Raw genomic sequence first — 26,576 nt, forward strand, 5'->3', positions numbered from 1 at the left:
TGTGTGTGTGTGTTTGTATGTTTGTACTGTCAGCAGAAGAGAGGTGAAGTGAGCAGACAGTGTTGTTTCAACTCAGCCGTCATGTGGGAACCTCTGACCTCCGATCTGAAAAAACATGCTGTTGTTAGAGGAAGGTAGAGATAAAGGGGAAGGATGGACAATAGGCAAGGGAAAGAAAAGAGACAGGGATGTATGGAGCAAAGAAAGAGATGGAGGGAAGGAAAGGAGGAAGCAAATATAGAATAGAAAGAGCAAAGGAAGGAATTAAATAAAAGAAGAAAAGGGAAAAAGAGGGAGAAGGAAAAGATGAAAGCAAGAGACAAGCAGGAGAGAAACATTGGTAAGAAGAAAGGGTTAAGAAAAAGGTCAAAAGAGGGATGGCTTGGAAAAAGAAAAGAAAGTCAGGGACATATAAGCAAGGAGGGAACAAGGAGTGGAAGGAAGGGGCTGGGTTTGGAACCACTGAAACAGAAAGGAGGACATGACGGAGGGATGGAGGGACAGATGAGATGTGATAATGCCCAAGCTTGAGAAAGTGTTTCCCTCCTGGTTGTGGCAGGAAGGTGTCATCACTGAGGCGGAGGTGCAGTGTGTTGTCCACTGCAAGAACCCCAAAATCCACCCCAAGAAGTGCTGCCCCACCTGTCCCAGTGAGTGCTCCCTTCTGCTTAATGTGTTAAAGTGTAGATGTTTTTATTTCAAATCTTTGAAAGCGTTCAATTAGAATGAAAGACAGTCGTTCATGTTTTTAGTGAAAGTCATTATTCTCTCCACTAGAATGACCAAGATGGGATTTCAAATCCTGTGGGAAACTCTGCAGATTATGGATAATTTCAACTTTGGTTTTGACTTGAGTTGAAAATCAAAAAAGTAAAATCAAAACAAGTAAAAAAGGGACTTGGCAGATATTCATATTTGTCATATCATCAAGTCATATTTCTTGTTCAGCTGTGATTCTTGAGACATTACTTTGTGTATGTTAGTGTTTTTCTTCACTGCTTATGCATATAGAGACACAAATCATTTGGAAAAAAGAAAAGTTTAACAAAAGTTAAACATTGTCATTTGATTAGCCGGCTTTTATGTGCCAGTTAGTAAAACTCTTATTTACCATCCCAGGATGTTTCCGGAGCATCGGGTCAGTGAAGTGTTTGAAATGTGTGTGACTTCCTCCTGGCAGGTTGTATCTTTGAGGGTCATTTATACAAAGAACAGGAGGAGTTCAGTCCAGAGGGCAAACCCTGCATCAAGTGCACCTGTACTGTGAGTACACACACACACACACACACACACACACACACACACACACACACACACACACACATTTTGTTGCTTTTACAATCTGACCTGTGTATGAGTGGTTGTGAGTGAGGCCTCTGTCCTCTAAATAAGTTAGTTTTGGAGTCTCGAGGGAGTCACAAACCTTTGGTTGGAACAACATCCTCTTCCTGATTTTTTTTTCCTCCCTTACTCCTACCTCTCTGTGTCCCCCTTTCCCTCTTCCTCCCCCTTTCCCACCTCCTCCCACATTACACAAACAAACCCTACAGATTTGTCCATAAACACATTAGAGCATTACAAGCTTGCACCTACTTGGGCCGACCTGTAGCCTGTGTTAACACATGCACACACACACAGTGTAAGAGGTGGAAGAGAACACACAAAAACATGTGCATGTACTTCTAGATGTGTAGAAATGTCTTATTGTTATTTCCTACGCTGTGTCTCTGTGTCTCTGAGCAGTAGCATTTCACCTACTTTACAAAATATGTTTTTTCCCTTTCCTCTTGCTTGCATTTTCATCTAAAGGAAAGTATAGAAGCACAAGGCGTGTGGCGAGCTCCTCTTCTCCTCATGTTCATGTTGGCCTGATTGTTAAAAACCCTACATACCATAGTCTCTCCTCAATTCAACACAATTCCATTCTTCCATTGTTACAATCTTAGGATAAGACTGAACCAACAGCTCCTCATTACTGTGCTGCCTGATGTAACATTTCATTTCAAATAATTCAATAACTATTAATCTGCTCTTGAATATAAATTGATCATTATATAAGATTCAGAGAAGCCTTTAAATATGCCCAGGGCCCAGCTTTCAGCTGTGTTTTTCTATCCAGAAATATTAGATCCAAATGAGTTTTGATACCGTTTTTGATCCTTTCTGTCAAACCAAGTGTCTTGAATATGGTGTCAGCGTCAAGAGCACTGAGCTGGTAGGTGATTCTTCTCTCCCCCACTGTGCTCATTTTGTCTAAGCCTACTAAAATGGGTTCTAAAGGTTCTCCATGCTGTCAAACGTTTGTGTTCATCAGTTATCTGTGTATTTACATCAGTGTAACAGGCTTGAACAATGCTAACAGCAAAATCTGCACCTTTTCTGTGACCTGTGATCTTTACTCTCTGAAGTTAAACAGCATAAGTTAAGTGACAATGGACAATGTACACCTATTTCTTAGTGACCTAACTATGCAGGAGTAATCTTACATGTCACTGTAAGTGACTATGGGCCAAACAGGCTTCAAAAAGAGTTAGGGGCGTTAATTATGAGCACTCACTTCTCCAGACACCACTGATTGAAATATAATCATTTCTAAAGGTTTTTGCAACACTCCTCCCAAATATTCAGGGAGTTTATCCAATTCAAAAAATCACTGCATGAAGGACGATGACACAATGATTGAATAGTGTGTTGTTGTTGTTCCAGGGAGGGCGGACCCTCTGCATGAGGGACGTGTGTCCTGTCCTGTCCTGCCCCGCCCACCTCAGCCACACCCCACCTGGGCAATGCTGTCCCAAATGTCTCGGTAAAGTCCAGTAATCATCACCTGTCTGTTTTTTTTTCTTTTTAATGTTAAGCATTGTTAATCCATCATTTCTTCTTTATTTCTTGGGGGGGGGGCACCACTTGCTGTGTGGCGTCTAGCACATCATGATTTCCACATTTCCACAACTAACTTGTCACTGGCTGTGTGCATCATGTGTGTGTCTCATCATGTCTCAACATAACTGCAAAGGCAGTTTCAGGGAAATTGGTAGGTTTAGTGGAGGTCAATGACTGAATTCGCACTTGAATAGAAAAGGGTAAAAGGGACTGTGAGCAAGCTACATAACACAACTCAACTCGTGAATGTGAGTTTTGGTGCCTCTCTTTCTTATGATTGACTCATTTCCTTGTACTCTTTCAGGTCAGAGGAAGGTGTTTGATTTGTCTTTAGGAAGCTGTCTGTTCCACAGTGAAGTTTATGAGAATGGTGCGTCCTTCATACATGACAACTGCACCACTTGCACCTGCAAGGTACCGGCCTACATGTCAAACACTCATCCTCCACTGTCATCACAGCAGATCTATGTGATCTAAAGTTTATTCCACAACCCCAATATTGACAAAACATCAATGAATGATTAATCCTACATCTAATTCCGATGGATACCCTTCTTCCTCCCAGGATTCCACAGTGGTGTGCAAGAGGCGGTGCTCTCGGCCAGGGAGTTGCCACAGCAATCAGTGCTGCGAGGAGTGTCTGTCCTACGTGAAGGTGGAGGAGGTTAAGTACTGCAGAGTCCGGAACAAGATCTACAGGGTGAGATAGCAGAGAAGAAGAGAAGGAAAGAAGAATGGATAATGAATAAATGAATGATGGACAGATAAATGTATGAATGATGGACTACTGCTGGGATGCAGATAGATAAAAGATGGACGGAGGAATGGATTTACTATATGGATGGATGAATGATAGATAAGTGGACATGGTGGAAATGAATGATGGATGGATGAATGGATGGACAATGGTTGGATGAATGGATGTACAGCACACAATGTGAACCTGCAGACAGATGGGTGGATGGACGGGTGGATAGATAAATGATAGCTGAGTGGTGGTTGGATGTGTCTCGATGGTTGAATTGTGATTCTGGTGTGTTCTGTCTCTCCTGCAGGAAGGAGACATGTGGTCGTCAGTGAACTGCACTCTCTGTGCCTGTGTTAAAGGAAGCATCGAATGTCGGCCCAAACAGTGTGTACCAATCACAAGCTGCCCCTCAGTGAGTGACAGGGATTACATCATGCTATCAAAGTTGTTGTTTGACCTGCAATTTATTAACAGCCGCCAACATTGTCTGTGTCACTACATGTCATTCGTTTCCCCTCTCTGTCTTATGTGTGTGACACTCACACTTCACAGCCCGCGACTAAAGCCATCATCTTCACTTCACATGCGTGACCAGCGACGATGCTCTGATTTACTGCCAGACTGGCAATAACCACCCAAAAAGCTGAACTGATAGAATAGAATAGAATAGAATAGAATATATGTAGGTAATTCAGTCATTTAGTAAAAAGTACACATAATAAAAAGTAGATACACACTGTCCTTCGGGGGACTGGTGTGACTAAAGTCAGTAGTGAACTTGTCACTTTCCAGGACTTTTCTAGAACAGTGAGGTGTCTTCTCTACATTACAAAGATACCCCTTAAGCACATTAGTAATTATGTGCACAGCCAAACAGTAGGGTTAGCTGTCAAACGCTCTGGAAGCTGCTGGCAGGAGGACGGTTTGTGCAGCGTTCACCTGTCACAGAGGCCACTCAGGGGTCATCTGTGGGCCGGTGGGTGATGGAGTGGATTCCTCACATACCGCTGGCTGCCAGCGGTCACGCAGGCAGCATTAGTCCAAGTTCACACGCTTCCAGCGGTTACAACAAGCCCTCACCTGTTGTTTGTGGAACTGCAGGCTGATGTAGGAGTTTTTCAACAGCTTGGTTGTTTATTTCAAATATAATAGATTTCTCACGTTTGGGCATCAGCACTTTGAAATAAGCGTTCATGATATCAATTATGTTGTATGTAAATTATTGTTGGCAGCTAGGAAGGCACCTTCTCTTCCACCATGTCATAATGACTATGTAGGGAAACAGGATGGCATACTGCAGCCGCTCCATCGATTATGTTTAGGATTTATTTCATTTTCCTTCAGGTTCCATATTTCTTCTTCTTCTCATTAACATCACTGTGTGCGACACTCAGTCAGCAATTGTTGTCTGGTAAAATCTACAGTAACTTCTACTAAGCGCATGCATCCTACTGTATGACCGTAGACCGTATGGACAAAGGAAGTAACACCAGCAGTCTGTTGGTGTGTCATGTCTGTTTGTGGTAAATACAAAGTTTGTCCTTCTAAGTTGTTGAGTTGTGAAGTAAGATGCTGTGTGTCAAAAGCCTGACAAGAGTTTGAATACAATTTTATCACAACGCAGTCCCTGAAGAAAACTTTGATATTGGATCCCAGGTTACAAACAATGATGGTCTTTGAAAGATCTCTGCATGCCAACTTCTTTATGATTAAGGAGAGGCAATTAAAACATTGTTTAAGACCTTCACTCCCTTAGATCCTTTCCTCCAACGCCACTGGGCATGAATCATGTGAATGAATCATGTCCAGTAGAAGAGTACTTCCTGGACATTGTTTACACACTCCTCATCTCATTTTAAAATCAAAAAGTGCATGTGTGGATTTAACGTTAGCTAGGCTATAAAAATGTATTCATTCAAGTTATCAAGAGTGTGGCTCGTCTCTCTCACAGAGGCCCCACTAAACACACACACGCACACACACACACACACACATGCACGCACACACTCCCATGCTGTCATCTTGCAGTCAGCGGCAGGGCGGCTGAGTATGTGCGTCCCTTTGGAGACAGTGTGTCTCCGAACAGCCTTTTGTCTGTGTGACGTTTGAGTGACAGCAAAGAAGAGGTTACCTATATTTAGACCCCTGAAAACCAATCTCTGTCACTGAGTGTGTGTGTTAGAGAGAGAGAAAGAGTGTGTGTGCTTGTGTGTGTCCTCCGTTTGTCAAAAGGCAGCTCTATTCAAAGAGAGAGAGTGCCCTTTGTGCAGAGGTTAGGACTCTGGAGTGTGTATTGAGTGTACAGAGAACAGATAAGTGGAGTGTGTGTGTGTGTGCGTGTGTGTGCGTGTGTGTGTGTGTGAGAGAGAGAGGCACGAATGAAGGGCTTCCCTGAGGCCACAAAAAAAAAAAACTGTGTGTGTGTGAAAGAGTCCTCTGATCTGCACCTCTGCTGGAAGTTGAAACAACTGTACACACACACAAACACATGCACGCAGAGTTTCCTGTTACACAGACAGTTTAGAGTCCAAGTTAGAGTATCTGTGTCTTTGTGGTCGCTCTGATGTGTCAAAACTTTTCCTCCATTTCTATCTTTCATTTCATTTCTGTTCCATCTTTGTGAATGAGAGCATGAAAACAGAAGTGTTTCCTTTGTTACCTCTGCCAATAAAAAGTGTGATTCTTTCCTGCTGTCATTAACGTTTCTGTGTGCATCTTAATATTGTTAGCTGTGTCATAGTACTTCCACATAAACTAGTCCCTGTCTTCCCTGTTTCTCTCACTCTTTTGTTCTCTATCCAACACACTTCAGTGTGATGCCACATCAAAAACGACTGGTAACCTGACTGTGGTCGGACTTAGAGAGCAGCTGTGACATTGTAACAAGTCAATGGAATATTTAGTTAGATATATATTATGTATCATCTTTTTCAACTGTGCAAAAGTGCTCAGATGTATTCAATATCTTATTCTGTAAGTTTCTTCGGCTCTTTTCCATTTAGTCAGCCTGAGATGTTGCTCATTATAAGGCTGCATTCTGTCAGGGATGTTGTGCTTCTTCTGGATTCCCTGTCAGAGTATCTAACACTGTGTCGATGCCTCGTCTCTTGGCAGAATAAGATCCTGAACAGGACTGGCTGCTGTCCAGTTTGCACTGAAAGTGAGTAAGTCTTTCTCAACCCTCCAGTGGGGTTCTTTAAATAATCTTTGAAAATTCTTGAATTTTAGGTCTTATAAAGGGGTTGGGGTTAGGAAAATATTTGAAGTATATTTCTGCATTGATGTAATTGTCAAATTGTACGAGTGCACTGATTATTTGTATTGAGTGATTTTTAGTAAGGGAGTCATCCTTCTTAAAAGCAGTGAAAACAAATCTCTGTCCAACCTCTGTAGCCTTTGCTAAGCATTTCCCATGAACTTTAGTCCAGACTGTGGTTTGCCCTTGAGTCATGTTACTCTGGTCAACAAAAGTGGCTGCAAATGTACCATTTCCACAAACCTCAATTCTTCATAATGTGAAGTTTGGTTCAGACATTTTCCTACACCACAGATGCTAGCTCTACCTCTGAGTACCTTAGGTTAGTGCCTCCTCTTTCAACATTTATCACATGAGATTTTATCGCTGCTGTGTGTCATGCATTAACATGCATCCTTTTGAAACCCTTGCCTTTTGGGATGTCTCTTGCTATCCAGGGACGACAGAGACATTGTTCTTTGTATGTCCCACTTCTGGCATTTTAAGCAATCTTGTGTTCAAACATCAGCTATTTCTCCATAATGTATTTGTTTCTTTCAGTCATTTTTATTCACCCATTTCTACATTTAATCAATCGTCATTCCTCTTTGTATTTGCTTCTGCCCCCCTGCAGAGCCAGGTGTATGTACAGTCTTTGGCGACCCTCACTACAACACCTTTGATGGCAAGACCTTTAACTTTCAGGGAACCTGTCAGTACGTACTGACTCGTGATTGCGGTGGCGCCCCATCTAGAGGACCGGGGAATAACATCAACAGCCCAGACACCAGCTTCATGGTAGGACGGCAGTTTAAGTTGATACACTCAGTTACCAGTTTGTTGGGTTCACCAAACTGAAACAAATGCAGTTTGGTCATTTACGGTCATTTTGAAGGATGTATTTCATGGCACTGTGTTATAGTGATAGGTGTTTCTATTATTTGTCTCCCACTTTTATATCAGTGAGGGTAGATTAAATGACAGGAACAGCTCTCTGTATGATTTAATACAATTCAACTGCACCACAATCTACATCCTCCAGAATGACCATGCAATTGAAATGACCTTTCTTTTGTACAGTTTAAACAAAAGCTGAACATCATAACAGGATGAAAGTAGGATGTATTGCAGGATAGCATTAGTTTCAGCTAGGTGCTCATTATAAACTGGCAACTGAATGATATGAATTTCATCTCTGTGGATTAGGAGAGAGATTGCTCCATGGTGTGTTTAGTCTAGTTTAGCAAAAACACTAGAAGCGGGGAGAAACTGCTAGTTTCCAAAAAACATGGGGAACAAAATGTTTCCGTGTTTTAACTTGTTAACACCTCCATGATGACTTCAAGCAAAACACATGCACCACAATGTGGTGGGAAATTGTCTGCAAAGGACTCAACTCATATGACATAATGCTCAAAACACAGATGGGTTGAAGATTAAAAATATGATTTCACAATAACAGGAGGTTCTGCCTCACTGACGACATGCATTAAGCATATTTTATAACCTATTTCTAACAAACAAAGGGCCTCTCATGATAAACAATGCCTTATGGTTGGCATAAGAGCTCATGAGATGATCACAAGACAGTGTGTCTCAATAACATTATCTGGCACAAACAGCAATATGTGACACTCATATGATATTTCTGAAGACATACAGAGGTCAAATACGATTCAGTACAAGTCGAACCACAATAAGTGAATACAAGTTGAACCTTGATGCTATCTTGTTGATTCATAGTCACACTAGCTTCTCTGCAGCCAGCTGTTGTTAGTTCTCCAACAGCTCCAAACTTTCCTTAAAATGACCTAAACTAGTCCAAATTCACTTCTGTTTGTGGAAGACACTTTTATCAAGGGAAACGGAGAAAGACATCTTCACTTTAGAAGAATACAGGTGGTTATGGTGAGCGTTTCACTGCACAGCAGAGAGAGAGTTCACATTCAGAGCAAGGTTTTATACCTTTACAACAAAGGTAGAGACAACAAAAGGTGAATAGAAGTCTGGAAGACCTGGACTGTCTATTTAGCTCTACAATCTGATTCAATCAGTCCGTGGTTCAAGGCTATCTTCCAGGATGAGTAGTTCAAAGATGTTAAAGTCAGTCAGTCATCAATGTAAAATGGTTTGTCAGCACAGAAGGGCAAGAATGTAACCAAGAAAGACTATTAGGTGTGTAAAAATAATCTTCTACACATTTAAATCAACAAATCTTGACCTGCATTTTCCATTAATTTACTAGGTTTTGGTGAAGAACGATGCCCGGCGGACTCGTTCCTTCTCCTGGACTCAGTCTGTTGAGATCAGGCTGGAAGGTTTGACCCTCAGTCTCCACCAACATCTGACGGTTCGAAGGAATGGCACCCGCATTGCCCTGCCCTACCACGGCCCTGGGGTGCACATTGACCTGGATGGATACTTACTCAAGCTCACCACTATTGCAGGTCAGCACACATGCACAGATCCATCCATCCATCCATCCATCCATCCATCCATCCATCCATCCATCTCTATATACTGCCAGTTCAGAACAGTGTTATCTCAAGACTCTTTCCATAAAGAGCAGGTCTAGACCAAACTCTTTCATTAGAGAGAGACCCAACGATTCAGGAATTCAACATTAAGGATTCAAGAATCCCCACATGAGCAGCATCAGGTATTATATTAGGACACAGTGGAGGAAGAACCCCCCTTTAACGGGAAGAAACCTGGAACAGAACCAGGCTCAATGTGGTGGTGGGGCTTTCTGTAGGGACAACGGCTTCCTTTAACAGTTTATACATCCCATACAAGAATACAAATACAAACAGCTGCCTACATTTACTCACAAACTATGATGTTACACTGAAACAGATTCAAATCTGCTCCTATTACAAACCACAGCTGTTGGTTAAGACTATTTTGCAAACCAGAAAGACCAGAATAACCATAAAACCATACCAAACTACCATAATGATTTTCATCTCTGGATGTAATACATCTATGTAAGAACTTTAAAACACGCAGAATGTACTTACCTCTGTTAGACAGCTATGAACATCAGGTATGAACATAAGTCTTAAACCTTCAGCTTCTTCTTGTTTTTCTCCCTCTGCAGGTTTGGAGATCACATGGGATGGTGACAGTTTTGTGGAGGTTGTGGCTGCTCCCCACCTCCGTGGACGCCTTTGCGGTCTTTGTGGCAACTACAACGGCCACAAGCGTGACGACACCATGGGAGGTGATGGACAGTTCAAGTTTGATGTGGATGACTTTGCAGAGTCTTGGCGAGTTGAGGGAAATGAGGTTTGCTCGCAGCAGCCTCTGCCTCGAAGGCCAACATCCTTCCTGTGCCCTGGGAGTGTCAAAGTCAAATTCCGTGCCCATCGGGAGTGCCAGAAGATAAAGTCATGGGAGTTTCAGAAGTGCCACCGTGTGGTTGACTTCACTCCTTTCTACAGGTTTGACAATGATGTCTCACTGAGTTAGCTGAAATACTAATGCAAGTAAATGTTCCATAGTCTCCATTTTGTTCCTGTGAATGAGACTTTCACTACCAGAGAATGATATAACAGTCCAATAATGTGCCAACCGTCACTCACTTTATCTTTTAAGAATACAATCAACACATTTCAGCCTAATCAAAAGTTTGTTTGTAATCTTAACCTTAGCTTTAAACCAAAACCTGGACCTAAAAACATCTCCCGATGGAAGTGTGTAGCAGACAAAACGGTTGCACCCCCACATGTATAGAGCTCAAATTGTTCCCAACATGGCAATCAAAACAAGGTCTGAATATTCATTTCTCGTCCTGCTTTCTGTAGGTCATGTGTGACGGACATGTGTGAGTGTCCAGTCCATAAGAACTGCTACTGTGAGTCTTTCATCGCATATAGCCGAGCCTGTGAGAGAGAGGGAGTACCGGTCCTCTGGAGGCCCGGCACTGCTTGTATGGGTGAGTGACAGCGCTCCTGACCGGACTAGTTTAACATGAGATGAAAAGTAGGAGAAAGATATCTTACAGACCAAAGATACGTTTTTGCTTTACTTGCATTGCTCTAGCAAAGCTTAAAAGTCATTTGGAAGGGACAGATGCCACTTCATGTATCAAGTCATCATCGACCTGGTCTGACATTTATCTGGAAACACTCCCGCTGTCACAGGATGATTTACAATCCTGAAACTTAAACAGTAATGTATAAACCAATCAAGATTGACTTGATCACGACTGATGCTTTACTTTCTCTCCCCTCCCCTCAGCCACCCAGTGTAAACACGGTGCTGTGTACGACACCTGCGGACCAGGCTGCACTAAAACCTGTGACAACTGGAACGAGATCGGACCATGCCATAAGCCATGTGTGGCCGGCTGCCACTGCCCCGCTAACCTAGTGCTGTTCCAAGGACGCTGCATTAAACCTATAGCCTGCCCCGGACGGTGACCCCTGTGACACAGGTGGGGGTGAGGGAGGGGGCTAGGTTAGGAACAGTCATTTATAGTATCACAATGAGGGGGCCAAACAAGCTGAGAAGAGTTTGGGAAGACACAAAAGGGTCACAACAAGGTACTCAGGGTCCATATCTTTGCGAAGAAGTGTTGCAGTGACCTCGATGTTACTATACATGCTAAGGTACTGGGCTGAAGGGAAACTTTGTGGATGGGAGGCTGATCCTTGCCACCACATTCTGCCTTCAGACTTCCTCGTGCCTCTTGTACCATGTGCTGTCAGAATACCTGTCTCCATCAGCGGAGGTCCGAAATGTCAGTCTTGTTGAGGAAGAACTGAACTAAAAGAAAAAAACCTCAGGGGCCCTATTTGGAGATTTTACATTCTCCAACATCTGAGGAACATTTGTCCACACTGCACCCTCAGGAAACATTCTGGGCCGGTGGACTCCTGTTTGAGCCACCATGGCACCCAAACTTCTCTCACTAAAGTAGGAAACTGAGCAATGCATTTGGAATGAGGGGAGTCGAAGTGGAGAAATTCTTTAATGCATTGTACTAAACTGCCCTTGTGATCTTGATTCCATCACTTCATACTGTCAGCTAGCCAGATTTACAGACAGACAGACAGCTTTTATATTATTATTGTTCTAATTATTGTTATTATTTTATTATTAATAATATTATTTGTGGTTGATGTTGTTAATTTATATATCGGTCAAATGACATGTCGTAGCAAGAGCCAGAATCATGACTATAATTGAGTTTTAAATGATTTAAAGGGAAACAAAAGCTATTTATGTATTTGTTGTGTACTTTAGTGTTACTGTTTGAAAAGAAACATTCAAATGTGACTAAGCTGTTACACCATCGCAGGGAAAAATTACTGTTTTGTGTTATACTTCATGTACAGGTTGTTGTGGTTCGTATCAAACTGAAGGTGGTCATTTAAGCATATGTTTCACTTGACAATAATTATTTAAGACCAGCAATATAATCTTTTGTTGAAGTTAATTTCTGACTACCGTCTCTCCTTTTTAAATTGTTAAAACCTTTTAACAATTGTGGGATAGGAAAGCCGAGCTGAAGTCGCTGGTTAAAATCCCCAAAGGCAGCGGAGACACTGTGGACAAGGAGAAAGAGTTCTTGTTCCTCAGATGACTATTTACCAGATAGAAAAAGATCAGTCTTTGATTGAACCATCTAAAACCAATATGTAACCTGGAGTTTGAAGGAAAGTTTGAAAACCACTACACTACTGTTCCAAGGCCCATTAAGGTTATTTTCTGCCCAAGGTTGAAAAATGTTGTATAGCTGGATTCAATGTTAGTTTCTTTGTGAGATGAGATGACAATTACAGGCCCACCTCATCTCTTTACTGATTACCATGCAAGCACTGCATGTACATTCTTTTACTCACTGTGAGAGAGTGAAGAGGACGTGTGCCACTGTGAAAAGGAGAAGACTGCTGAATCTTTCTTTAACTTGTTTTCACTGTCAACAGTCTCCACCAGTATTATAAGCAGACACAAGCAGCCCAAGCTGGCCGAACCACAGTTCTTGTGCCCCCCCCGTGATGTGTAGCTTTCCTGATCTTAATGCACAATTCTAAATCCCCCACAGGACGAAAGTAATCACATTAATCAGCACTCAAAAAAAGAAGCACACATCTACTTTAAATACATTTGCACACTTTTAATACACTTCAAATTTGTACAAGCATATTTCACATAAAGGTAGCACTTAAACAACCTCATGAAAACTAAAGCACCAAACACAACAAAGTCCATCTGACAACAGGAGTGTGTTACACATTTCAGAGGGAATACTTGAGTGGGATAGTTAGACGTTTGTGTCCATCTGACTCAATGGTTGCTTCATTCAACAATTAACCATCCACTTTGACCTCAAGTACAATACATGTTTAGTAGCTGATCGGCGGTGAAGGATAGACAAACTAATAGCCCACAGTCGACCATGGTGACATGGTACTGTGTGTGAAGACATAGGGCACTTATAACTGTAAAGGTGGTATGCAAGTAAGTGTTTTTTAACTCACAGTCATCTCTGCTCAACTCTGTTCTGTGAACTCGTAAAGCAAAAGATTAACCCCGAGATGCTTTTGAAAAACACTTCTTAGATTATAAAATGCAGAAAAAGGATGTATGATGGCAGATCGGTTTCAGTTTTAGCAATAAGATAATATTCCCCAATAGTTATATTCCATTTCAAAATGGAATATAACTATTTGGGTTTTTTAAAAAGTGTAATGTTCAATTAGTAAAGATTTAGACATGTAGAGGAAATTCTCCAAACTTTAACTACGTGATGAAAAACTGAAAACAGGGATTTTCATACTTTTTGCCAGTTCACAGAAACAGATGTCTAAAGATGCAGGTTCTCAGATGAAGATGTTTTTGGATTTAAGCTGCCATTGACAGATTACTTTGCAGTGTGCCTTAAACAGGTGCAGGTGTTTTCTCTGTGTGCGGCTGACTAGTCCACTGCTGCAGCACTGCAGAAGTTGGATGGAGCTCTACACTGTACAAGTACTTGATGCTTGTCCCATCTAAACATGTGCAACAGGAGAGTACGGCAGATGTCAATCAAGCACAATTTTGATGATCAATTTTTCAATTTTGGTTGCTGCATCTTAATATCTTACTTTTCAATGAAAGTTAGCGGGATATTTTTGAAGGGCTATTTTAGTATTTTCTGAATTTACACCATAGAAACTAATCAGCACATTAATTCAATGATAATGACAGTAATTGTTAGTTTTCTGTGCTACACCCACTCAAGTAAAAAGTGTTGAGAAGAGGTCTGATTCCTGCTGGTAAAACAAGTGAAAACACCTGTGAAGGTAATAACAAATAGCTTCTGCTTCTCCTTCCTCATAAAGATGAAATAAACCAACCAAATACTTGTTGATCAGGACCCCGACAACAGATTAGTTGTATAATTAAAAATAAAGGAAAATCTCCCCAAATTCCCTAAACTTTTTACCAATTCCCAAAACCTGTCAGGATTCTTGTGTTCCATCCTCAGGATTTTACATTTGTCTGGATGGAAAAACATAAATGCTGTTACAAAAAAAAAAAACATTTGTTGAACTGAAATAAGTCTTGGCATTTTGCAATGGAGCTCTTTTTGACTGTGGGTTGTTGTATTGCATTGACAATGATATTCTGTACAAGCAGCACCAAATGATATTTACAAAGACCAGTGGCTCCTGCAAATAAGGGGAATATTCACGGTCTCCTCTTCTCATGCGCACAACAAAAAAGTCTTAGATAAAAGCATTTCCACACTTCACATTACATCGTTACACTGTGAAGGTTCCTGTTCTCTGCACATGATGGGCAGTTCAACTCTTTGGTATTTTCAGACAATGACACATTCACCTTTATTTCCAGACTGAAGTGTTGTAAGGCATGAAATGGTACTATGGTATTCCTGTAAAATGCTTGGATCAAAAATAAGATATTCTGTTTGACAACAATGGCGCGACTGATACAACGAACCTGCGGCCATTTTGAAGAAAATAGAAAAGTAAAACTCTTTGGAGGATTTTCTTCCTTCCCCAGATTTTATCCTGTATCATTTGTGCTCCAATGCGTTTTTTGAATGGATGCAGTTGCACTCAAAATTCTTAAACCCTCATTGCAAATTAGGTGTATTGGCTAAATTTACAAACTTTCAGGTGTGCTCAATGAACAACTCAAACAAGAACTACCAGCCTCCAGCTCTCGAATATTCTTTGGTCTGCAACCCTAACCTTAACCTTCTTCAAATCCCACCAGAGATTTTCTGTGGTTTCTATGGATTCTATTTATTGTAACATTGCAAGAGGAGAAAGAAGCAAGTAATGAAAAACACTGCTGATTTGAGCTCACTATGGTAACACGAAGTGACACTTAAACACAGTTGAGAACACTAGCAGTACAATATTAACAACTAATAACTCTTCCACGATTTGATGCAGGGCAAGTAGAGTTTTCTTGGTAAAACAACCAATTCTGCGCCTCAACTGGGACTTTTCGACTCATTATTAGAGCCCAAGCTCAAACGTTCTAGGTGCCCAACAGTCCCTGGTACTGAAAATGCAAGGAACCTATTGTTTTTGTAGAGATTCTGTTTTCGTGTGGCTTAGGCTGTTTACAAACTCACAAAAATTGACACACAAATCAGAAGTGGCGAAAATCAAATGCCCCCAAATGCAGGACATTAGAATACATTTTCTTTGATGTTTATGACATTTAGCTGGATCATCTCATCATTTTGAACTTTTTTGTTTTTTTGTCCAAAAGGAAGTGAATCATTTTTCCATTTTGGTTTTAGAAACACGTTCGAGGCCTTTAGGATGCTCAAAAGACAGTACACCCATGTTCAAACTAGTTACTATTTCGTGGCATGTCAGCTCTTCTGTGTCCTGGTCAGCACAATCTCAACACCTCCACCATGCCATTACAAAGCTTTAGTGCTTATGTTGAACGGCGCTGCCATGGCAAGGCAGGCACTTTGCATGCTTTGCCATGACACAGGAAGTTGTTTTAACATGACTTTACATTGTCCAATCTGCCCCAAATTTCACTTGAATAAAAATCCCAGCCTGAAGACATCAGCACACCCATTGAGTCATAATCATAGCTCGACCTAGTGTCAGCAGCAAGTCAGCGTTATGTGATAAAGTGAATCCAACGAACATAGATCTATATGGCGTGGTCTATACAAGATATACAGCAATATGACGCATAATTAGTGTTTGTTCTCTAGCAACATATAATGGTGATATTTCATTCCTTTGTGTAGTGTCCAATATTCATTAAAATGCTTATGCACTAATTTGACTCTTCCCAGTCCCTACTGGTAAAGAAGACACTAAAAGCAGCTTTAAACATCTGTCACTTTAGCCTGGGAACCGAACAAATCTGCAAACTCATGCTTTATTTGCTTTGGCAGATGCGTCTAGTCAGGCCAGTCACATCGGTTTATGGGGCATGTTTGATACAATATGAGTTTTGCCTTTGTGGCATTTTCGTAACCAACCAAGATGGCTGCTGTTGATGTGGAATGTTTTTCTCTAAAACAACTGCACTTAAAGCACTTTTGTTGATGAGAAATCTTCCAATAGACTTTGGTCACAATCCTAACTGAACTGGTCACAAAATGAACTGAAAGGTTCCAGACCAAAAATGCTAATTGGTCTGGCTACAACAACTTGGCTCCAAATTGTTTTAAGAACAACACTGGTGAAATTCTAATTTCTTTTATTTATAGTCAACAAATCCCACAAAAGCACCACATTCTGCTGCCAGTAATACTCACTAGAGCACCAAATTTGTATTAATCTGCAGCGGAGAATAGATCCCAAAATGCACTATATCCTCTTTGAGTTCTTGAGTAACACAAGGGGTAGCTGTGGCCCAGAGGAAGAGGGGTCATCCACCAATCGGAAAATTGCAGTTTGATCCCCAGCTCCTTCAGTCCCGGCATGTCAAAGTGTCCTTGAGCAAATTGCCCTCGAAGCACAAGTTCTGTGTGTGAATGTGTGTGAATAAGGTTGCAGGGTTGGACACGTCCCATCAGTGTGTAAATGGGTGAATGTTAATGTAATGTTAAAGCGCTTCAAATTGTTGAAAAGATTAGAGATACACTATATAAGTACAGTTCATTTACCAATTATTATATGCATATGTATTTGTGAGTGGTTTTATGCATTTTATGTCTTCAGTGCTACAAACAGGCCAGAGAAGTCAGAAAGTATTGACAGATGGGCTAACACATTGAGAGTTTTGTCTTTTCATGGAATTTGTTGAGAATAAGAAAAATACAGCACTGTACTTAACCTTTTCTGAAAGTCATCTGACATTAGTCACAACCTTTATTAATGTCTAATGATTCTTTCATTCCCCCCAAATCAGTAAAGGGGAGATTCATCTCTAAAACAGTCAGCGAACAGTTAAAAAGGATGAATGAGCTTCTCACTGATCTCCACACAGCAATAAGCAGGTGACAAAATGGATGTGGTTTTTTTTCTTTGATTTGTTGCTAAAGCGCAGGTTGCATAGGTGTATTCATGCAATTCTACAGCGTTTGTATTCTTATCAAACTGAAAAAGCATGACAACAATGTGGAACAGCTTCCCACAACGTTCTCTGATCAACGAGACATGGTGAGAGGATGGGGGGGGGGGGGATATTTCAAGACGATCTCTTTCTTGTCATGCCATTAAGACAAAAGCAAACAAAAACAGATAATACAAGTAGATAAAACTAGCTGCTCTAAGTACAGAAAATAAGTATTTGCACTCTAATATACAATCTTTCAAACCTCTCAAGTAAAAGTTTCTTATACTAAAGTTTTGCTATACAGAACAAAATATACATCTAATAAAAATACACTCTTAAAGTTCCAGCTTGGCCAGCTTTGAGGATATACTAAAATAGAATAAAAAATACAGTGAAACTAAGATATACAGCTGGGGTCAACTATCACTGCAAAGGAAACTAGGGAGGAGGAGGAGGAGGAAGAGGAGGAGGAGGAGTGTGGAGAGAGACTGACCAGCACAGTTCAATCTTCATCGCTGTCACTGCCCGACTCGCTGAGCTGAAGGTCGTTTCCTTTGAAGACAAAAAGACAAACAGGTTAAAAGAGTTTCTTGACATACTTATTGGTTATTGAAGTATTGATTCAGAAAAGTGACGCTGAGGTAATAATACATTATATTTGCAGGATACGTTGGGAAGTCCTCTGTTAGCTTGCTCACTGTGTGCTGTTGTCAGTCTTGATGAGTGCACTACTGTATTGCACAGGCAAACATTAACTCTCATTTAAGTTTATTTTCATGCTCAACAAAATTGCAGTTTACTTGCTATTAAGTGTCTAATTTATTTGTTTTTTCATACATTCTTTAAGTGTGTTTTTGACAATGAATTGGATAAGTAAGACAAGTAATTGGATTACTTAGATCAAGGTCATAATGTTATTAAAGCTTTTACATTATATGCAGTAATCTAAGGCCCCATACACTTGAGCTTGTGAATTCTTTGACAGTTAACTTTATATTTACAAACAGGTATCACCTTATTGATTACTAAACAGCACTGAGATTTAATCAACTTCCTCAAATTCAGTCAGCTGTTCGCCTTTGGAGTCTAGCAAGATGTTGATATATAAGAGCTAAGCGAAAACACAATTAACAGCAACATATATTAATCATGAAAGTAATAAATACTTATTGACAATTATTGTGTACAAAGATTAGATTCATAAATGATCTGTCTTTCCTGCCTCCCACTCAGTGCATGCTGGGAGAAGCTCCAGCCTACTGCTAGCCTGAACAGGATTAGCAGCAATAGCAGTAATGAATTCCTTTCCCAATCATCTACCCAGAGGTACTCACGGAGTGTATTCATGATCTGGTTGTTGCCCTGCTGCCGGTTGGCACGTCCGTTGGCCATGGGGTGCCGATTGGGAGATGTCTGGCCAAGCGTTCGGGGGGTGTCGTGCTCGCCGTCACTGCTACTGCTGTCATCGCCACTCCCCGAGGCACTGGCCGAGTCAGAGGAGCTGCTGCTGCTGCTGCTGCTCATCTGCTCGATCACATCCACCTCCGCTCGCAGCTCTACCAACAAACGGCAGCACAGAGTCAGCTGGGTTAACACTAACACGTTTTTCTTGTTTCTACATTAAATGCTTATGATTATGTTGTGTGAGTTTGAATCGACGGGCTGGACTTCCTTACCTCTCTTAATGTCATCGAGCTGAGGCTCTGGTGAGGGATTATCCTTAGAAGGAGACGGGGAGGTCTTGACCCCAGCCCCAGGCTTGGTGGAGGCCCTGAACTGAGAGCTGGGCTGGCTGGACCGAACTGACTGCTGTTCGATCCGGGCCTGGATCTTACTGCTGCCCTCTGCCCTACAACACAATCACAAAGCCAATGTACCGACTGTTAGTCCTTTCCACTCTTCAGCAGTTCTTCTTCTGTCTGAATCTAAACTACAGGAATATCATCTTGGGGGAGAAACTGCAAGTTGAATTTCAATGATTGTGTCCCCCAATATACATAAACAACTTTTTTAGAAATGTCTGTTGGATTTGGTGTAGTAATAAAAAACAACCCAAAGATAAAGTAGTTTCTCAGGGTTTTGACCTCTTACCTGGTTTTCTTAACTTGGATGCTGCTGCTCAGCTTCTCCAGTACAAATTCCCCGGTGTCGTGGTTAATGATGAGCACACAGTCCTTTTGGTACGGCCGTTTGTTTCCTTTAAATACTGTCATGGGAGGTGTGGAGCCCTGCAAGGACAGCTATAATATGAATATGTACTGCCTATGTTTGCTTTAGCAGACTATTTAGTACAAACTGAGACATTTCTTAGAGTAATTCATTATAAGGATCGTCACAACAGCAGAGAGGATCACTGGTGCCTCTTTTCCATCACTGATGGACATCTACAACCAACGCTGCATCAGCAGCAGCTGTTGTTCCCCAACAGCAATCAGACCTTTTACCTCAGTATATGAACTTCCATTTAATGATGGCAATTTAGATTTATATGTATCTTATTATATTTTACATCTATTCTACCATTGCACTGAATGTACTTTATATTTGTTGCACTATATGTTTCAAATGCTTTACTCGCTGGGGTTTGTTTCATGGATGGATGGATGAATGGATGGATGGATGGATCAATCAAACCCCAGCAAGTAAACCATTTAAAACATTTAGTGCAACAAATATAAAGTACATTCAGTGCAATGGTAGAAGAGATCGATCGATCAGGTGTGAGTGGGGCGGCCGTGGCTCAGAGGTATAGCGGGTCGTCCATCAATCAGCAGACTGGACGTTCGATCCCGATCAGCTCCTCCAAGTCCACATGCTAAAGTGTCCTTGGTCAAGACACTGAACCCCAGCTTGCCATAGCTTCGTGTGTGAATGTGTGTGGAACAATAGTCTCCTCTAACTCCTGTTCCTCCTGAGTGATGTGTTAACGGCTGAATGTAATGTAAAAGCACTTTGAGTAATAGAAATGACTAGAAAGGTGCTAAAAAATACAGACCATGTACCATTTAGGTGTCTTTATCGACTTAACACTTCAGCTAACTTGCAGGTACCTCCGCCGGCCATTTTCAGTGAGGAATTCCTCCCAACCAGCTCATCTTAACTTGTCTGAGAGCAGCTGCTTTGGTTAGTTCATTTCATATCTCTTGTCTGTGAATAATATCTATACATCTGTCAGCTTATCTTTCTTAAACTGTGATTCTACAGCGTGTCTATTTGTTACTGTGCTGTACATTTGCTCTCTGTGCATACAGTAAGTATATTGAGAATAACTGAAAACCAGAGTCCTTCTATGTGTCAATGTATTTGGCCAATAAAGTTGATTCTAATTCGAACTGAGTGTTGGACTGACAGTAAAAACTTGTGTACTTGTTATTCTCTGACAAAGACGTTTCACATGAACATCTGAAACACTTAAATGTATTGTCAAGCCTCAGAAAGTCTCAGATACCCCACTACCAATTCTATTTTCAATATTTGGACACCAAACCATTAAAGTACTCTAACTGTCTGTAGCAGTTATTAGAAATGATGGATCTGTTTGTATGACTGGTCCCTGTTTAAGGGAGTATAATGATTCCCATGTTTTAGCCCATATTATAAAAATATCATTTTACAAAACCTAGTAGACATTTTTAGACTGATGTCTTACCCTCCAAGATCACCATAGGTTTTATTGTTGTTGAAATCAGGGACAGTTTAAAACATCATTCGTGTTGTTCTCGTGAATGCTCTAACATCTAAAACATGGAGCTGACAGACATCAACCTTTTTGGTTCAAATGGATGTTTTTCAACATACAGTAGCTTGCAGTAATCTTTAGCAACATTGCAATTAAAGGCTTGGTGATTGGGTGAATAGTTATGGCTGTTTGATAGGACCAAAATAAACCTCGATTCAGGTCATTTCATATGAATAATATGAATTCAATAAAGTCCTATAGTTACACTCAGAATTATTCGATGCCCATCGCAAATGAGGTGTATTGGAAACATTTACAAACCTGCAGCTGCGTTCAATGAATCACTCAAACAAGAAACATTTAAACAGCTCAACACAGCTAATATTACAAGTAGTTTCTCCAAATTCAACCCAAAAAGCCGCTTTTAATGACTACAGTGGTCTCAAAATTATTCAACCCCTTGAACAGGATCCCTCATCAGAGCACTCATTTTCAAATCAGTCGTTGTCTCGAGCGCACCTGATGCTGCTAACCAGGGGCCTGATTAGCTGCATCAGGTGTGCTTGAGATAGAACACATCAAATCCCTGGACTGGCTAAGGGGTTGTTCACAGGGACATTTGGTTGCATGTTAGAAATATGGGTAAGTCAAGAGAATTGTTGTTTTTTGGGCATTATTGGATCTTCCAACACGATAATGAGTCCAGCAAGTCCACCAAGGCTTCAGAAAAAGTCCTGGAAGATGCTACAGTGGCCGTCACAGTACATCTCTGGTGGGATTTGAACACAGCTGAAAGTCTGTACATTTTGCTAGTACACCTCATTTGCAATGGGGGTTGAATAATTTTGAGTGCAACTGTATATATACACTACACACAAAAAGTTAGGGATATTTGACTTTCAGGTGAAATATATGGAAAATGTAAAAAGTGAATGCTACAGTGATATTATATCATGAAAGTAGGGCATTTAAGTAGAAGCATGCAATGGTCATTTTATTCATCTTAAACTATTTATTTGAAGAAAATCTACCAACAGTGGTAGGTATACCACAACAAAACATTTTCAGTGTCTCAATAAATTGGGATGTGGCCAAAGGACGTCCACTCCTCTCCTTTCTGTGACTCTTCCAGTCTCTGTATCACTGTTCCAACCTCCTGATGACACTCTGTGACCCTCTAAGCTCAGTGAACACCTCCGTCTGAGGACTTCCTGTTTGAAGCCTCCAGTGTTGAGGTGCTGCTGATCAACTGTTAGGTGTCGTCTTGGTCTCATGATGTCAGAATGTGAACAGCATGATGAGGAGGACTGTTTAAATACCAATTCTAACTGAAGCAGGAAATGTATTGGTGGATTCATGGATCAAACCTGTTGTGACTGTTCTTGTTAGAGAACAGCAACTGGTGCAAAAAGTACTGAGACACTGAACAGTTGGACAAGTTTAGAGAAGGTCACATTAAGTTCACCTGGAAAGGTTAGAATGCATTTTAGGTTCATCCTGAAATTTCACCTGAAAGCCGAATATCCCTAACTTTTAGTGAGTAGTGTATCTTGTGAAATTGCACAGCCCTAATTGTCTGGTGAATTTCTAAGTAGGGGAAGAAAAAAAAAAAAGATTTCCTGCTCTGCTTTCTTTACAAAGAGACTTCCTTCAGACTGGTTAACAGTCAGTGAACCAGGGAGCAACAAACAGCTTACGGGGATGTGAGGTAACGTTATGGTAACTTCATCTCCTTTCCCAACTTGTAGCTCTCCCTCACAGCTTGTGTCAATAGATGCTGGTTTGAAGTCATCTGAAAAAAAGGACATCGACATGCAACAGAACTAAGAATTAAGAATGGGATCTTGCCACACGTTTGAAACATATTCTGGATATGTATATTTGTCACTTTTGAGATATCAGAATGTGAATGCAAAGTACAACCTGACCAACAATGCATGATGATCAGCCAATATTACCGTATAACATAAATGTGTAACATAAGCAAACAGTTTTGATCCATTAAATTTTAAGATTTTCAAAAAACTGTGACCATAATATGTACTGGAAGAACTTTCACAGGGGAAAAATAAACTCTAACTGAATGTATTGACATTTCTTTAATGCAATTTCTTGAAATTTCTTGTTTTTTTTGTACATTATTGGACATACCTTCTCATCCAATTATTTTTCTTTTTTATTATCTAATTTTCTACATTATATATTAGTATTGAAGACATCACAACTATAAAGTAGCAATGGAATTATGTTCCTTTATAGATAATGTTATATTTCACAGTAACCACCTTTTGCTATGATGACAGCTTTCACACTCTTTCAATGACTCTGAATGTATCTTTAAGTGCAGTAATGAAAACCTCCAAACTATCATGAAACTGGCTCCCATGATGACCCCCCCCCCCCCCAGGAAAGGAAGACCAAGGTTTAGCTCTGCGGCAGAGTTCATCAGAGTTACCAGCCTCAGAAACCACAAATGAACAGCACCTCAGATTACAGCCCATATAAATGCTTCACAGGGTTCAAGTAGCAGAAACATCTCAGCATCAGCTGTTTCTACATGTGTGGTTCCCAAGGCGAAGCATGGAGGGGGTGTGATGGTGTGGGGGGGCTTTACTGTTCATGATTTATTCCAAATTCAAGACACACTTAACCAAAATGGCTGCCATCCCATCTGATTTGTGCTTAGTGGGACCATCATTTGTTCTTCAATGAGCCCAAACACACCTCCAGGCTTTGTAGGGACTATCTGATCAATGATGGATGGAGTGCTGCGTCACATGACCTGGCCTCCACAATCACCCGACTTAAACCAACTGAGATGGTTTTGGGTGAGTTGGACCTCAGAGTGAAGGAAAAGCAGCCAACAAGTGCTCAGCACCTCTGGGAGCTCCTTGAAGACTAAAACCATCCAGGTGACGACGTCATGAAGCTGACTGAGAGAATACCAAGAGTGTGAAAGCTGTCAGCACAGCAAAAGGTGGCTACTGTGAAGAACCTGAAATATGAAACATCTTCTGGTTTGTTTAACACTTCATAGCTCAATATGTGTTCCTTCATAGTGTTGATGTCTTCAATATGTATCTACAATGTAGACAATTATAAAAATAAAGGAAAGTAATTGAATGAGAAGATGTGTCCAAACTTTTGACTGCTACTGTACAGAATTTACTCTTCTAAAGTTATAATGTTTTCATAAACACTTTTTAACACAGATTTGAAGTTGGGTTGGAGCTGAGGTTTTGTGTGCAGCAAGCACCAAAGGACTTCCTCATGAAATCTGAACAAAATATTCAGAATACTTTTTCTAATTTCTATGTCAAACTCGTCCACATATTCGAGCATCTTTTAATCGAGAGACACATACAGAACATCAGTCAGTGTTGGAACACATTAAAATGAGTGTGAATTGATGAGGCTGTGAATATTTGAAGGATTTTTATGAGCAAATAGATTTCAGCTGAAAAAATCTGAAAATTAAGTCTGAACGTCAGCAACATGGATCTGACCAGTCTGAGTGAGTGATGATCACAGCAAATCATTAACAAAGGTTAAGACCATGAGCCAACAGCGACCCACATCAGACTCACAGCATTTTGTAATTACAGCATTAAGGACTGTTTATCTGTGTGTTTGTTTAAATGAGCAGCTCTGAGCTATTCTATTATTCTCTTCTATTATCTATCTAATGGTGCGTTCTCTTTGACTGCTACCTCACAGTGAAGGATGACGAATGCAGCACCTGTGTGCACAGCTTCTTGTAGATGTGAATAAATTAGGTTGGTGTGGATCCATTTTGACTTTAGGAACGGTTACGTTTTTCTTTTCATTTTTTCTGTGTTTTTGTCTTTGAGTATCTTTACACTGCTTAACCTTTAGAAATAAGTTACCTAAGCTGTGGATCTTCACACATGTCTTTGCTGGTAGTTCTTCCTTTTCTAATGGCTTTATATCAGTGCCCAACAGCACTTATTTCAAAGTTGTTCTTTATGCCATTCATTTTCCTCATCATTCCCCCGATAGGTGTTCCTGATCCGAATCTATTACAGTATTGTCTCCAGTATGTACATTTTGTTGATCTAATCATAATCACATTCTAATCAACAGTTTTGTGTGCTTTAGTATTCAACTAATGTATGTAATGTGTGGTGTGCTTTTAGCTGTCTAATTGCTGCACTAAAAGTTGCCTACTGCGCTCTTTGGAACAGTTTCTTCTGCTGTCTGTGAACGGATGTAACCAACTTTTTATTAATTCCATCTACATCTGATGTGTTTTCTCCCCTTAGCTTAGCACAGCTAACTTTTATACTTGGAATGTATCCTAGTCAGCTCTGACCATCCTCCTCTGTGGCGCTCTTACTCCTCCATCCTCATGTACAGTATCTCTATTCCAATTTTGATTATCATTGGATCACACGTCCTAAAATGTAAACTAGTAAATGGATTACTGTACGCTGCTATAGGATCACAGACTGGTGCAGGAAATATATGTGAACTAGTTAATTCATTGGGACTGAGACCTTTGTTCAACATTCTGATTTGTGATCTATAAACGTGGACCAATCAGTTTTAATCTGTGTGAACTGAACTTAAATGAGCTCTCATGAGGTGTGAATTAGTATCCTGGCACATACAGCAAACTTTATAAAGAAGTGGAGGCAGCAATGGCATGAGCATGCCAGGATTTCTGTTAAATAATAATATAAACACAACCAATATTAAATACAATGAGTAGAAATATCCCCACTTATTCACCACCTGTCTAACAATGAAGATAATCCAGTAGGTGATGTAATGTTTAGTGGGTGTTACTTAACGACATTGGATAACATCACCGGCTGGGTTGTGTCAGAGGCACCACGACAGGTGACCTGTAACATAAAGTCTTGTAAAACACACAACACACACTCACATCTGATAGTGTGAAAGGAAGATTTTGGCCTCTTCTCAAAGCTTTCTCCGAGCTTCAAAACATGCTCCTCCTTGTCGAGCAGCGGATTCGTACTCCCGTTCATGTCTCGGTTCGTTTTCTAAATAAACTCACATTTGTGTGAAATAGTCCAAAGAGCCGAGCTTTATCAGGGAACTTCAGGGGGGGGGGGGGGTCTGAATAAGAATCCAGCCGTGAGACAAAGTTAGCTGCTGTAGCTAACCTTTAGCAAAACATCCCTTTCGTCACTCGGTCACTCCTCTTCCGGTTTTGGTCCGTCTATCAAAAGTCACCGAAACAGTTTAGCAATTCCAGTCTTTAATACAAATGTCTATGATACCTTCACATGAATCATACATTAAATTAGATAATTGTGTGTGATGATACACACTGTGGTGTTGTTCCGTGGGAAACGACCAATGATGATACTGACGTCGCACGGAAAACATTGTAAGTGCTACACGGAAGAATTTAAGTGACGGAAATCTTAAACATCAGAGGCGTGAGCATAACAAACTGTTTTCAGCCCAACCAGTCGTCAGGTCTCCAAAACCTTCAGGTTACTTTTATCATCAGAAACGACTAGTTTGCTGTAAGGCTTGTT

The 26,576-nt window shown here is 40.7% G+C and overlaps 2 protein-coding genes across 3 annotated transcripts in view; one reads left to right on the forward strand and one right to left on the reverse strand.

Annotated features, from left to right (window-relative positions):
* Positions 1-11,290, forward strand: part of bmper (BMP binding endothelial regulator) — a 26,496-nt gene extending 15,206 nt beyond the window's left edge. Inside the window, exons 5-16 of the mRNA XM_070834916.1 lie at positions 560-650; positions 1,181-1,263; positions 2,707-2,806; positions 3,188-3,297; positions 3,449-3,583; positions 3,939-4,043; positions 6,746-6,791; positions 7,501-7,664; positions 9,112-9,313; positions 9,967-10,309; positions 10,673-10,803; positions 11,109-11,290. Of these exons, the coding sequence (XP_070691017.1) occupies positions 560-650; positions 1,181-1,263; positions 2,707-2,806; positions 3,188-3,297; positions 3,449-3,583; positions 3,939-4,043; positions 6,746-6,791; positions 7,501-7,664; positions 9,112-9,313; positions 9,967-10,309; positions 10,673-10,803; positions 11,109-11,290 (1,692 nt within the window). The remainder of the gene's footprint in view (positions 1-559; positions 651-1,180; positions 1,264-2,706; positions 2,807-3,187; positions 3,298-3,448; positions 3,584-3,938; positions 4,044-6,745; positions 6,792-7,500; positions 7,665-9,111; positions 9,314-9,966; positions 10,310-10,672; positions 10,804-11,108) is intronic.
* On the reverse strand, positions 3,515-26,109 carry eaf1 (ELL associated factor 1). 2 transcript variants are annotated; one of them, XM_070835351.1, is made up of 7 exons: positions 25,955-26,109; positions 22,743-22,837; positions 19,458-19,594; positions 19,043-19,215; positions 18,701-18,922; positions 17,860-17,918; positions 3,515-3,576 (listed from the first exon to the last, which is right to left on the reverse strand). In XM_070835351.1, exons 1-6 carry the CDS (start codon positions 26,055-26,057, stop codon positions 17,869-17,871), a joined length of 780 nt encoding a protein of 259 aa, XP_070691452.1. In that variant the 5' UTR covers positions 26,058-26,109; the 3' UTR covers positions 3,515-3,576; positions 17,860-17,868. The 2 variants fall into 2 exon arrangements, with proteins under 2 accessions (XP_070691452.1, XP_070691451.1); XM_070835350.1 differs by lacking the exon at positions 3,515-3,576 and having other exon boundaries at positions 17,327-17,918.
* Positions 26,110-26,576: the final 467 nt, after the last annotated feature.

This window comes from Pempheris klunzingeri, chromosome 8, assembly GCF_042242105.1.
Source record: "Pempheris klunzingeri isolate RE-2024b chromosome 8, fPemKlu1.hap1, whole genome shotgun sequence".
In the NCBI taxonomy this organism is placed as follows: domain Eukaryota; kingdom Metazoa; phylum Chordata; class Actinopteri; order Acropomatiformes; family Pempheridae; genus Pempheris; species Pempheris klunzingeri.

Coding starts and splice junctions, on each gene's coding strand:
- eaf1 (XM_070835351.1), bottom strand. CDS start 26,057: ATGAACGGGAGTACGAATCCGCTGCTCGACAAGGAGGAGCATGTTTTG. Junction 19,216..19,457: donor ATCCAAGTTAAGAAAACCAG/GTAAGAGGTCAA, acceptor ATTGTGTTGTAG/GGCAGAGGGCAGCAGTAAGA. Junction 17,919..18,700: donor CCAGATCATGAATACACTCC/GTGAGTACCTCT, acceptor TTGTCTTCAAAG/GAAACGACCTTCAGCTCAGC.